General features: G+C 42.0%; 1 protein-coding gene across 4 annotated transcripts in view; it reads left to right on the top strand.

The window, feature by feature from the left end:
* The window catches only part of LOC142785868 (uncharacterized), a 135,948-nt gene that overhangs the window by 42,791 nt on the left and 78,924 nt on the right, over positions 1–14,233 (top strand). For all 4 annotated transcript variants that reach the window (XM_075883903.1, XM_075883905.1, XM_075883907.1 and 1 more), the window contains 2 exons: positions 5,091–5,108; positions 10,710–10,793. In XM_075883903.1, coding sequence (XP_075740018.1) covers positions 5,091–5,108; positions 10,710–10,793 — 102 coding nt within the window. The remainder of the gene's footprint in view (positions 1–5,090; positions 5,109–10,709; positions 10,794–14,233) is intronic.

Here is a 14,233-nt window from a genome sequence, read left to right on the forward strand (position 1 = left end):
ATGTGCGTGAAGCTATGCCGTCTTTGCCAGCCTTGCGTACGGCCCTTTGGTTGCGACCTCGTTGTGACTCTTCTGGTTAAATAAACCTCATCGCACCTGTAACACACACCGTGCATGTGGACTGTCGGTGGGATTTGGTCAGAAAAAGCAGATTTCAGCACACCAAGCGTTCTACTCTATTAGCGCATATCAACATAAATTTGTTTTACAAAAAAGGGCTCGGGTGGCTTTCTAAGCTAATGATCTCAGTGGATGATGTATTTTTATGTAAATGGGCGTTGCTCTCAAAATACTGTCACTATCATTTTGAAGAATCTGTTCCGCAATAATCAGAAAATTTAAAAATTGCTTCGCTGGGTTTGTTTTTAAAAGGTTTGTTTTTACATGGTTGTTTTTCAGATAACGTGCAGCAATAGAGCGCACTATGGCTACCGCGAGCCTTAGCGATAACGCTCTAGTATTCAAAAATTATGCTAAAAAAAACGAGAAGCTCCGCCATTGATCAGGTTACCGACGACCGACGTCTGTGCTTACCGATTTCGATGCAGTTGACTGTTGCTTGTGTAGCTAGGAAGATTTCCCAGCGCTCTAGCCACATCACCATTCGCCAGTTTGTACGAGGCACAATATGATGGTTTCATACTGTATTAAGTATGTGTACTTTGATTTCTTTGTTTTGTTTTTGTTCTCAACGTGCTTTAACGTGTATGCCGGATGCAGTATTGCATCAAAAACAAAAAGAGAACATTTTTTGGCGCTGACCACCTATGAGGCTTGCAAAAATTGTTGGTTGGACTGCCACTACGTCCATGCGACCACACAGTTTTTAGTGCAACAAGGAGGTGCCTTAACCTAAATATCCACGCACTGAATGCAAGGGTCACACGTACCTACTACCTGCCAGTGTGGCACGAAAGTGCATCCTCAGCAACTACGTCAGCCCACTTGGGCCAAAAAAACCAGTCGAGCATTTTGTCTACTAAGGGAGAAGAAATGCGATAACCCATTGAATGATGCGGTATAAACTCTCGAGTGCGCATGCGTGCAATCTTATCTCACTTCCCTCTCTCTTTTAGTTTTATATTTATTCACCCGTGTCAATAACACCACGGGCTATTAGATAGAACGGTGTGACCATGTCGTTTAATGCGGAAGTGGCATAGCCATGTTCCACGTAACAGTAAATCTTGCTCGTAACATCAGAGTTCAAGTAAATAAAACCAAACAACTTTTTTATAACAGAGAGTCATTTTCAATGAAGTGGCTACTGTGTCTTGCTCAGCCACCAAAATCGAGAACTCACCTTTTCTTTCATGGTGGACACTCGTTGTTTGGCTTCATGCAGAAACCTTACATGCTTCACACGCACTGCCGTTGGCACTATGAAGCGAAGACCTCAGTGAAGGATTTCTTCACTAACAGACAGCTCTTGTCGCTTTTTCTACGAAACGTATATTTCCTTACATTTCAATTCAAGCTTTTGTGGCCAAGCCTCCCGAGTGTAATTGCGTACCTCAAAACGTTACTTCATCCGAGATGGGGAGTGCCTGGAAATTTTTTAAGCGCATGACCAGCTGATCACACTAACCATAGGCTAGAAAAACTTCGGCTTCCTCATCCCGCTTCATTTCTTCCTGTAAAGATTGCCGCAGACATCTCAGAGCATCAGTATTGCACAAAAGAATTGCAAACAGGTGTTTTCGCATCCGATATCAGTAGGCTGAAAGTATGATGGCCCAGCGCTAAATGCAAGCTGCGGCCCTAACCGGCGTCTGACGACCCGCTCTTAGGAGACCCACCAATGTTTGTTGGTCGTTTATGAGCGTGAACTGTCTGCCCAGATGATAATTTTGGAATCGTGTGACGCCATAAACCATATTCCAAGGCCTCACGATGAACCTGCGACTAATTGTTTTCTGCGGCAGTATACGCCAGCAAGGTCGAAATCAAAAGGGCTTTTAAAGTCTTTGAATGCGGTGAAATTAGCCCGCTTCCACATGACACATCGGACTTAAGAAACATCTCTTGTGCGGGACAGGAGCGAGTTAGCACACGCATGGATCACAGAGCGTTTTGTGCTTTCTGAAAGGAATTGTTTTCACGCTGAGCCATAAAAACCACTTCAATTTGGTTTTGAGTAGAAGGCAAGGGGCACTCAGGAGTGTGGAGAGATTAACCAACAATTTATTGTAATACCTTTTCATGCCGAGAAAAGACCCCTGCTCCGTGCATTGCGGCGAATCAGAGCCAGCGTAATTTTTTCGATTTTCTCCTACGACGGGTGTAACCCTCCTGCGTCTATGCTGTGTCTTAGATACGTAACTGATGTTTCACCTATTCGGCACTTGTCCGAGTGAAGCTTGACGCTGTATTCTCTGAACCACTGCAATACTGCTTGAAGGTTCACAGTTGGCTTATCGTTTGCATCTGCAGTGTCACCTGAGCACGCTTGAATCCCTCGGAGACCTCAAAAAAAATGCTCAATTGCTCTTTGAAAAATAGCAGGTGCCGAGGCCATCCCAAACATTAGCCTATTGTAATAAAAGAGGTCATTGTGAATGTTTAAAACCATAAACTTGCGCACCTCTTCGTCTAGAACAATTTGGTTGTAATAATCGCGTAGAACAGGATGCTCTACTGCTGAACTCCACGAAGCGTAGCGAAAATGTCTTCCTGTACGGGTGAAGCACATTTCTCCATTTCGCATCCTGATTTAAATTAACTCTGAAATCGCAACACATGCTAATTGTCTCGTCTTGTTTCAGCACGAGAACCATCGGCATTGCCAATTCTGTATATGAAACTGCAGAAACAGTACCTTCGGCCACGAGTCGATCTAGCTCGGTGGACATTTTGTCTAGGAAAGAAAATAAACTTTTTCTTGCCCTTAAAAACCATGTTGGTGCTCAGTCCTTTAAATGAAGCCGTGCTGGCGGTCTTTTGCTGACTTCCAGACTCTCGGTAAAAAGGTCAGGATATTCTTGCATCATAAGTGCAGCTGCCGAACTTTCGAACATCTGTAATACCTTCAATATATATGTATTGCTCCCAAATATATGAAACATTTTTCAAGTACTTCGAAGCCAAACTGCACTAAGGAGTTAAAAAAAGTGCCGGTGACATTGTGTTGCCTTGTTGTTTTATCGAGAATGAAGAAATGCTGAGAGCGAATGGAAGAATTGTATTTATGCGCATGATTGGATGCAAAAGAAGTGAAGCCGACAACGCTTTGTATGTGAAATGCATAAAATTTATTTCATCGGCCTGATGTGGCAAACTGATTTGGCATACTAGAGTCCGGAATTCCAAGGCTGCTGCGCTCGTCATAAAGGTCCTTTCGAGTAGGGAGTTCTGAATCTGCCTCGTGGATACCAGTATATAAGAACACCATAATTTTCATGCTAGAAGTCACGGTGTGCAGTTTTTCGGACTTCCTGCCTCAAGTTCAGGTCCGAAACAGCATTCTTTGAGTTTTACCCCTCCCACATCTATCATAACTATGATGTAACCGGCGTTCTCTTGAATGAAGTCAGAGCGGAGCCTGACAACTAGCCTTGCCGAAGAGCAAAGAGTAATAAGGTGAAACATAGAAACAACCTAAAGTCAATTCAGTTCAATTTATTTGTTCTTCCCAAAAAGATATATACATCAGTTTTGTTAAAAACGGCAGGGCCATATAACTTGCAAAGGAGTTGTGAAGGTCGTGTCCAGTTTAAAAAACTAGAGCACGCAATAAATTTGTATAACACAGACAAAACTGGGGTAAAATTCAATCAAGGGAAGTGAACATGAACCAATATAAAGGACTCACTTTGCATCAGACGTTGACGGTCATTGTCTTTTGGAGGTTTCAATTGTTCTAACAGTAAAGTTGCTGAAAAAATAAAATGGGAAAACTATGCAAAAAGCATTCGAAGCTTATTATAGTGAAAGTTTTTCTTTATATGCAACTGTAACTTTATATTCACCGTAAACGCATGATTATTGTGAATTTCAGCCACATAGTATGAGCCACGCTCGATGAGTGCCGAAGGACGCGATAGCAAGAAGGCGGACACTCCGATAGATGATGAGTGCTTACAGCCAGCTGAGCCATATCTTGGATATCACTGAAATAAGTACTCAAATAGGTGCACAATTTGCTCAGAGAAAGTTACGTTTTACGTTTATAAAATCAGAAGGCCCGTTATTATTGCCGTCGTCATCAGCAGCCGCCATCGAAGCCCAGAGCCACTATAACGCGAAACAACAAAACAAAACGAACGATATAATGAGATAGCTAGAAAAAAAAAAGAATTGAACTATGGCCGATTGTGTGGTCTCCCACTTTTCTACCACAGAGCCACGCTAGTGCTTGAAAATTATATCCAAACAGAACCTATGTCGACTTCATCTAGAGTAAGGAAGCGCGCTAACATGCGCAAAGGGGTGTTTTAGACGAGTCAAATAGTAATCATACGTCACGCAAAGTAAATCACGTAAAGATTGGGTTAATGTTCCTTTCAACCTAACGAAAAACACTCAATTAGTGAGTGCAAACACTCTAGCTGGTGCACACTAGACGCGACTAAAGCCAACATCCCCTGGCTAAAGACCCCTTTAACCTGAGTGGGAAGGCCTGACCGTGCGTGTCCAAAAAAAAAAAAAGGTTCAGCTATAATTTTTTATCGCCGTGAGTAACAGCATCGACAAAAATCATTATTACCCTACAGGTGTATTGCGGGTAACACGCTTTTACGAAAAATTATAATGATGTAGTGAATGCTCATCTAGCTCTAAAAAATTATGATTTAAGTAGTAAAAGGTGCCACACAAGTGCACCAGCAGTAGTTGCCCGAAGAGTCTTTAAAAAAAAATTTGACAAATCCCACTCTTCTGACTTTTAGCTGTGACTTTGCTGCGGTTTTCGCGCAGGACGGGCACTTCTTAAAACGTTTTGCACGTGCACACTGCATCTGTATCATGGCTAAAATATGATGGTTATTGTAATTATTTTCATTAAACTAAGAGGATTTGTCTTGTATACTAAGTAAGTGGGCCATGAAACAATAGCAATGGTTATGACTAATTTGTGTCACTTTTTTTTCCAGAACGGAAGTCGAGTCATGGTGAGTGAAATGGTTTACATTACTTCTTTAGTAATGAAGGCGAAGCATTTATGCAAGTTCTAACACAGGAAAGCAGATGATTGTCATTACCCGTGAAAATTGCTCTTTGCAGCACCTAAAACAATGGGCGGCACTATAGTACGATATAAATTCTTAAACGCAAAATTTTCTAGATATTGCTTTTATTAGTCATGTCGAGAGTTCGTTCTCTTGAAAGAGCCTACACATTTGCTGCACTTAAGTCCAAATTTCTTGCCACGTTTTTTTTTTACTGAAACGCATATAAATTTATTTAAATCTGAACATAGGATAAGAATAAATGGCACGGAGTATACGTTTTCATTCATTGTTTAACTTTGACAGCACAAAGTCATAGCTGTTGAAGCTGAAGTGCGCCTTCTAAGATTCATTGTTTTAAAACGCAGACTAGTAAGGCATGGGAGGGTTTAGATGACCGCATATAAGAATTAGGCTTTTGTACCAATAAACTTTGGGGTAAAAGTGGTCCCTGTGGAAGCCTCAACACTTTATAGGCCTGTGATAGCTATGGCTTATGTGTATTGTTTCGAGCTCATGTCGTCGACGAAGGGAGCAGGCTATGGTCCAAGATAAAACTGCCTATTTGGCTGACCTTGTGGCCAGTGAACGGAAAGTGAGTTTGCAGCGATACACACTAGCCCTGATAGCGGCACACTCAGGGTCGGTCGTCGGTTGGCTGACAATCGGTAAACCACGTCGGCATTTATGCATGTGTGCTCGAATATTGTATTGCTATCGCTGAAGACCACGTATTTTCCAGAACAATCTGTCATACTCGCATAGTTCATGTAATTTAAAGGAATGATTTACTACGGTCCCGAAATTTGTCAAACATAGCAGGCTGTTTGCGCCGACAATTACGGACAGTGTAACGGGTGGATAACAAAACTCGAGGAAGGAATGTGGTGGTATGAAGGCAGATCAAAAATAGGGTCAGTTCATGCATTCGCGGTAAACGGTGATGGCACAGCCGTTACGCCGCTCAACTAGTAATAACGCCTCGTTTCAGGCCTAGTATACAGTTCAACCTTGAACAAGTCACAGACTTGGCCTTACTTTTGTAACTTAATAAATTAAGAATTATTAAGTTGTAACACCTAAATGCATTATCAGACGCTATATTTCACCATGGGCATTCACATAAACAGGAGAGATACACAAAGTATGTATCACTGAAAGTGGTCTGATGAGGTTATATGATGATGATGTCATCATGCAACAAGAATTCAAAATTTGTGACGTCTTATGACGTAAAGTGTTCATGTAATGTTTGACGTCCGAACATCACATCGTTAAAAAGGTCCAAGGCATACCTACTCTGGATAATCTATAAAAAAGCGAGACGCACAAAGCTTGCAGTTCCTCCCATCCCAGATGCAATGCGCAATCAAGTTGGGTGCGAAAAACACTCGCGTGGGATCGGTTCATTTGACGGAGAAGAAAAGGGTATGGCTTTCACCTTCGTCTCCGAGAAATTCATGAGATTTAAGGTGACTTTGAATATGATATTTACAGACACTGTTACAAGTATGTGGCTAGAGCTGAAGATGAAATTGCAATATATGGCTACAAAATTAGCTGTAATCGAGTGAAGGCACTGTCAAATGTCCAAAGCAGGTAAATGTGCACCCTGGGCAAAGATATAGTGACCACAGGAGCATGTGCTAAAATTGACGTCTACGCCGTCTGCCTTACAGAGCATTTCTTCCACAGACGTGCTGTAGATGGCTCTGCTCTGGCCTCTGATGGAAATCATTGGAGAGACGCTTTCAACACCAGACGGGAGGACGTAACAGTGCAGGTAGAATTATATTAAAGAAGGCAATGTTATGCATACTTTTCCTCGCGGTTGTACGTGCGTTAACAATGCAATTAGAAGCCATACCAAAAACGTTGGAGTCATGTTAAACGAGGTAGATACGCACAGCCGCGGCCACGTCTGTGTAGAGTGCGTGAGGAGCTGGTTTTCGCTCCACTGGGTGAAACCTCGAGGCAGTTTCTGGCTCTGAAGGGCTGTATCAGAAGCATGTGCGGCCTAGCTGTCAGGCTGACCACGTCAGAGCCCGAAACTGCCTCGAGGGTTCGCCCGCGTAGCCGAAACGAGCTCCTCGCGTGCTTTACCCAGATGTCACCATGGCTATACAGCGCCGTATCATCCGCTATAATTGCCCTCTCTGTAAAGTTTATTCGAACGCCGACACACATGCCATCGAAATGCGTCTCTTCGACAACCCTTAATGTGACGTTATTGTTCTATACGTGGCACTGGTCTACACTTATTAACGCGATGACACTACCGGTAATTCTTTATTTTTACAGTTGTTCATTTGTCAACGAATGCCCCTAGATACAAGTGTTGCGCTTCTCACATATACTAGTGATGATGCTTTTGACGCCTTCATCCGGAATAACAACGCACTGAAAACAGTTCCAATTCGCAGTTCGACCTCTCCCGAGAACCGAAGAAGTTTGTGATGTCGGCGAATTTACACGTCAACTTTTCACCTGTTCTTAGTTTTGCTGTGGTCTTCCCCCCGTGAAGTTGGTGCGTTAGAAAAAAGTTCTCGTTATGCAACAAAGTAACGAGTGCTTCGTGTATACAAAATATTCGTGTTACAACGGTTTTCTGTACAGTTTAAAACAAACAGGTTGAGCTTACGTCAAGTTCATCTGGCGTAATTTTTGGAAGTACTTACAGAACACTTGAGCGAAAGTTTATTTTTTATTGCAATCATATGCTTTATTTTTGCTACGTGCTTGCGGCAAAAAAGACGATAATACTTACGCATGTGCTACGAATGACTATAGAAAGGACGAAGGTAAAGAGCTTGCTTGCGCGTCCTACTTAAAAAAAAAGACTGTCCTGCTTGTGCTATCTTGATCTCTGCAGCAAGACCTCCGTTTTAATTTTGTGACACTGGTGAAGGTGCTGGAGCCTAAAACTTCATGTACAAAGGCCTTGCTCGGACCCGTTCACCTAGTACAGAGACAGCTCCTCGTCACTACTCTGATGCACTGATTCAGTCAGCGCCTACTAGTTCTTTGTCTGGAGTTCGCACCTGCTCCGCTTTTTGCCAGCATTGGAGCTGCTACCATATCCACAGCTTTCCTTCCATCGCAGAAAGTTCTTCAATACCTCGCAAGTTACTCTTTAACATCGTCGCGTCCGTGAAATTTTCTGTGGGGACTGGCCCGCACAGTTCAAATGGGTTGCTGTATCCTACTGACCAGCGGTGAAGCGCGTCGGCATTTACACACTTGCCATCGAATGTTCAAGCGTTATCGCTATTGGTAACGCAGGTTCCAGATTATTCTCAAAAGCTTGCGGAGCTGGCGTGATCCTAACAAAATGATCTACTATTGCCCTGAAGCTTCTCGAACACTGCAGACGTGGTTTGCGCTGAGAATCACGTAGTGTAACTTGACACTAACAATGTTTGAGAAATGAAACGTTGCCTTGCCCCCCTCTAAAAAGGCATCGTCCCCATGCTTTAACGAAAGATGAAAGCAGAAGAGTATTGCAAGAAAGTACAAGTGATTAATTACGATACAGTCACAATACAAAAATAAAATACACTATTTTAGTTTGTTAACGCGCGTGAAAAAAGCTTGAGACGCGCGACACAGACGTCTTCAGGTCACGATTGGCGTCGTTGATCGGCGTCGTGAATTGTCAGAGGACTGCCATCTTTTTGCTTGTCGAACGATGTTCTCTATAACAAAAATTCTTTACAACCAGCCATAGGCACTTGCTTTTTGTGCCTGAATTCCTTCGAGAATAAACTATGGATGCATGCCATAAGGAAGCCGCTCTTGACATGTATGCTATATAGAAACATTGTGCCGACTGTGGTGCAAGTACAACTTCTCAAAGCTACCTGCTGTTGTTAAACATCAAGTGCAAACTTGCACCGACTGCCAAAGACGCCAAGTGCTTCCCAGCAATCCAGCCGCTCTCTTACATCCAGTCGAAGCGACAACAAAGCCGTTCGCCCAGCTTAGAATGGTTTTCCTGGGCCCAATTTCAACTTTCATCACTGAAGATGGATTGTTGTGGTCACTGATTAACTCTCCCGTTATGCGGAGCCTAAAGCTATGCAGTGCGGCACAGCAGCAGAAGCCGCTCAATTCTTCATCGAAAACATCGTTCGAGCAGTGATCGCAGATAAGGACCTACCTTCACCGCAGAGCTTTTGGAGTCAGTTCTCAGACTCAGCGGTAGAGCTCACTGGAGAACAACTATGTACAATACGCAAACAAACAGACTGACGGAGCACCTCCATAGGACCCTCACAGACATACTATGCATGTACATTGACACGGAACAAAAAATCTAGGGTCAGAAATGGGGGGTACGTAAACTTTACCTGATATTGTGCTCGGCAAGATACCAGTCGAATGAGTCACGAAGTCGCGACAATGGTGAACGCCATGTTGCCGCTTGAATGTGGTCATATCCATGTAGACGCCGAAGAACTCCCTCAGCGCGCCCAGGAACCCAGACAGCTCGCGTGCGTGCGCATCAGTCTTCAGCGACATCCGACACAAGTTCATCAGCTACATACTAGGCTACATTGTATGGATCTGGACTCCCATACGTCGACGTGGGCTGTCTGAACAACTGATAACACGCTACTTTGGCTCATACAGAGTCATCCGACGCCTGTACGACGCCAACTACAAAGTTGTTTCTGACAGTAACTGTACTTCCAAGCGCCGAAAACATTTACTCGAAGTCGTGAACGTGATGCGTATTAAACCGTATTTATCTAGTTAGATAGCGCCTGGTTGCCGCGTTGCTGCGATGAAATCAAGGCGCCTGGCAGAGTGCCTAAATTGCGCATCGGCACAATGCACCTTTGGGAGGGAAGCAAATGTCTAGTGCTTGCGGCAACAAAGACGATGATAGTCATGCATGTGCTATAAGGACATCAAACGGACGAAGAACCCCTTCGCGCGTTCTATTAAAAAAACTACCTGCTTGTGGTATCCTACTTTTGTTAGAATTATGTATCCCTTGTGTATTACTTGAAAGGCCTTAGGTGTCATATCCTGAATTCTTAGCCAATCCCCCTGAGTGGCCAAAAGCCCTAGTGGAGGTCTCATCATCATCATCATCATCTCAATCTCTGCCACAAGGCCTCTTCTCTGACGTCATGACAATACTACATAAAATTGTGTTAACGACGAGAATGTGAACAGTCGGGGCACACTGTTAATATATGTAGCGCGTCAAAAATAGTAGCTTCACCTTCATAATACAAACTCTTCTGAAGCCCTAGCGTGGGCCAGTGATTTCCCGTTGGATCCTTAATAAAGGTTATCACCTACCTACTTTACATTTTGTTATTGGTGGCTGTTACGTAAACGCAACAAGAACTAAATCTTTCTTTTTTTGTATAGATAGACAAAAAGTTTGTTTCTAAATGTAATATGTGTATTTCAGAATGCGAATCATTTCACTTACTGAAACAGTACAGATATTTTCTCACGTCTCGTGCTTGCATAAAAAGCATCGTGCCATTTTTGTAACAAAGTTCCACAAATATATATTTTTTTCAGGTTACTATAGGAGCCTATACAACATGCTTTTGCAATAAAAGTGACGGAACTAATTGGACAGCACAAAATGGGCAACCATGCCTAGTACGTAAACGCTTCATTTTTGATACCGCTATTCACGCCTGCATGAACTCGGATGGTCATGTGCTGTTTTGTTTCATAACATACTTTCCTACCTGCAGATCAATTATGACAGTTGTTCTATGTTTTAAAAATAATTTCCTTGAATAAAAGAATTCAGGTTTCAGTATATAGGAACACCACAGATACAGAATGATGGAGGAACTACAGTGACAAAGTGATGCCTAAGGTTTTGACGAGAAGTGTACATGAATAATAATTAGGCAATCATAATGCCATTATGACCACTGTGTGTTGTCCCTTGGAGAGTACGATAGGGTAGTGCCGATTCATTACTCTACCGTGGCACAACAATTTGTGCTTGCCGAAGTTCTTCTAAGGATATTTGTATAACATGTGATTATTGTAAGAATGCAGGCATTCACACCTCACCTTTTACTAGTACCAAAAAACACCTAATGAGTATTCCCAAGCTAAATCTTAAACAGCACAATTCGTGCGCTCTTTAAAAACCTTACCTCAACGTTCAAAAATTTCCAATGACCTTACTTTAACCTCTATAATTAGGTTCATGTCTAGTTTTATTAACTACAACCTGAAGCGTTCTGTGCAGTTAGGCCTCTATGGCGAGTACAATGTTTAAGCATTGTAGTGAGAGAATATAACGAAGCCTATTCTTGTAAAGCAGCAATTCAAGAATATACTGAATTTTGTGGCATTTTAAGCCTAGCCAAAATCATTGCTCAATGGTCACTTTGCGAATAAAATAATAACGCAAGCTTTTATCACCTGTACATATAATGCCACGCCCAATTCTCATTTTCTCTTTTGTCTCACTTCATTTTCGCCGACAAAGCCTGTCAGGAATGCCCAACGCGAACTGCATCTCAGATTTTTGCGTTTGTTTCCACGCAGATCACTTGAAGTCAGTTTAGGTTTGATAATGCAGTGTGGAATAGAGCTTACCAACGTTCAAGCACTGTGGGATTGTCTGGGGCTATAACAGATTGCAAAAACTCAGAGGCATCACCATGAGGGTAGCTGTTGTGAGAAATTACACGTGCAATCAGCTGCAATGCTTACGCACAATGACCGTGTCATTCACAATTGTATACGAGCCCCAGCGTTCAAGGTTACCGGTGGTTTTCTAGCCTTTTGCACACAGCTTTACTCGGTAATTATTTAGGCTAGACTAGTGCTTTATTATGAAGAGAGCACATCGGGAACAAGAGAAACAAACGAAAGAGTAAGAACGGCCGTACAACCGCATTACTGTTGGCTTATTTTTGCTTTTGAGGTATCGTGGATCACTGATATTGAAACCTGAGTTAATTCTGGGGTTTTAGAGAAAAGGCATGCAAGGTAAACTAACATCTCGCTCCCCGAAGTTTCTGGATAAAAGACGTCTTTTTTAAAGTTCTCTACCAATGTCCATGGTTACCGTGAAAGTTATGAACACCCGTATTCCTGTTGTACAAGTTGAATAGCTGCCTGATTAAAAATACGGGATGTTTACAGATGTGAAAGTGTATTATTTGAACCTGTTTAGGGAATCCCTCAAACATAGCAGTTTGTATGATAAAATAATAAAGGCGAATATATACATATATATATATATATATATTACAAAGAGAGAGAGAGAAAGAGAGGGACGTTGATTAGGAGCGAGCTCTGGTCATTCATGCATAGGGCTTGTTATCATTTACAAGGATTGCTGAACATCAGTATACGTCAGTTCCGCGAGGTGCGTTTGTTGCTTCAGGACTTGCCACACGCAATGATGACAAATTCCAACAACTCAAGCTTAATTTCAGATATATTGAAGACTCATGGTACTTAGCGCTGGCACAGCTGAGGGATTGACTGCACGTCAAAGGGGCACCTGGTTGCAGTGTACTGCTTTCTCCTGATGACTTAAATAGCATACACAACATTTTTTTTGCTGAGGTTTTTTACGTAGTAGTGTGAGACACCTCCATATTTTCCCCTTAACTCACGTAGCGTGTCTGTCATCTGCTTAATAAATATAAAAAGATAAACTTTTAGGCAAATGAAGTCTTTTGTGTACCACGGGAATATATCTGAGTATCACATTTGTTTTCCGGTGGTAGTTGGTAAAGTGAACTCAGGCGTACATGGTTGTTCAGTGTTATCAATTATTTTACTTTGCTTTATACTGTTTTTTCTCATGGTGGAAGCCGTAGCTGCCTCATCAAACACGGAAATCAACCTCTGGCGGCTCGCGTCATCACAAGTATTGCAAAAAAGAGATCACATGACGACATAGGAGATTATTAAACTTGTTGACGGCATTAGGTCTTTATTCAGCGTGTGTCCCGATCACGTCACCAACGGACATGGTCAGTTTGCGCTGCCTCCGTTGGTTAATCACAGAGGCAAGGTATTTTAAGTGTCATGCACAAACCTTGCAATACATTCGATCACGGTGGCAGTGTGTAACCACATTAGGTACAAAACTTCTTCGGAGGGAGAGGAGGGGATCAAAGAAGATAAATAAAGAACGTAGCTTTTGCCGCGAAGTGATCTTAGGTGAATGTATAAGGGACCATACGAGTTTTAAATGCGAAGCATTTCTTACCGAACTTCAGTGACTCTGAGCGTATCTATCTATCTATCTATCTATCTATCTATCTATCTATCTATCTATCTATCTATCTATCTATCTATCTATCTATCTATCTATCTATCTATCTATCTATCTATCTATCTATCTATCTATCTATCTATCTATCTATCTAGCCACCTACGACTTTGAGCTTTGCTGGCCGTTTCCATATTTGTATTGATACCAAACTTCCTACGCCATAACATGACTGCATGACGAGCAGAAATTACTAGTCATAACATGAAAATCAAGACATGTACGTCATGAATGTCACAATTTACAATTCACGGTCTTGCTGCTCTTGCGGTGGTTTCGTTCATATGGCATGTTGAACAAACTGGTATGTTAAGACGTGATGGCAAGGTGAACACAAGCGACAAAAATATGACTACATGCCACACTCATCATGTGCTCGTGGCATTTTCTTAACTTCGCATGTACAAAGTCTTGTATTACGGGACGTTAATCTATCTATCTATCTATCTATCTATCTATCTATCTATCTATCTATCTATCTATCTATCTATCTATCTATCTATCTATCTATCTATATATCTATCTATCTATCTATCTATCAATCTATCTATCTATCTATCTATCTATCTATCTATCTATCTATCTATCTATCTATCTATCTATCTACCTATCTATCTATCCATCTATCTATCTATCTATCTATCTATCTATCTATCTATGTATCTATCTATCTATCTATCTATCTATCTATCTATCTATCTATCTATCTATCTATCTATCTAGCCACCTACGACATTTAGCTCTCCTGGCAGTTTGGATAATGGTATCCATACCAAACTTG

Source organism: Rhipicephalus microplus, chromosome 2 (genome assembly GCF_043290135.1).
Source record: "Rhipicephalus microplus isolate Deutch F79 chromosome 2, USDA_Rmic, whole genome shotgun sequence".
Taxonomy (NCBI): domain Eukaryota; kingdom Metazoa; phylum Arthropoda; class Arachnida; order Ixodida; family Ixodidae; genus Rhipicephalus; species Rhipicephalus microplus.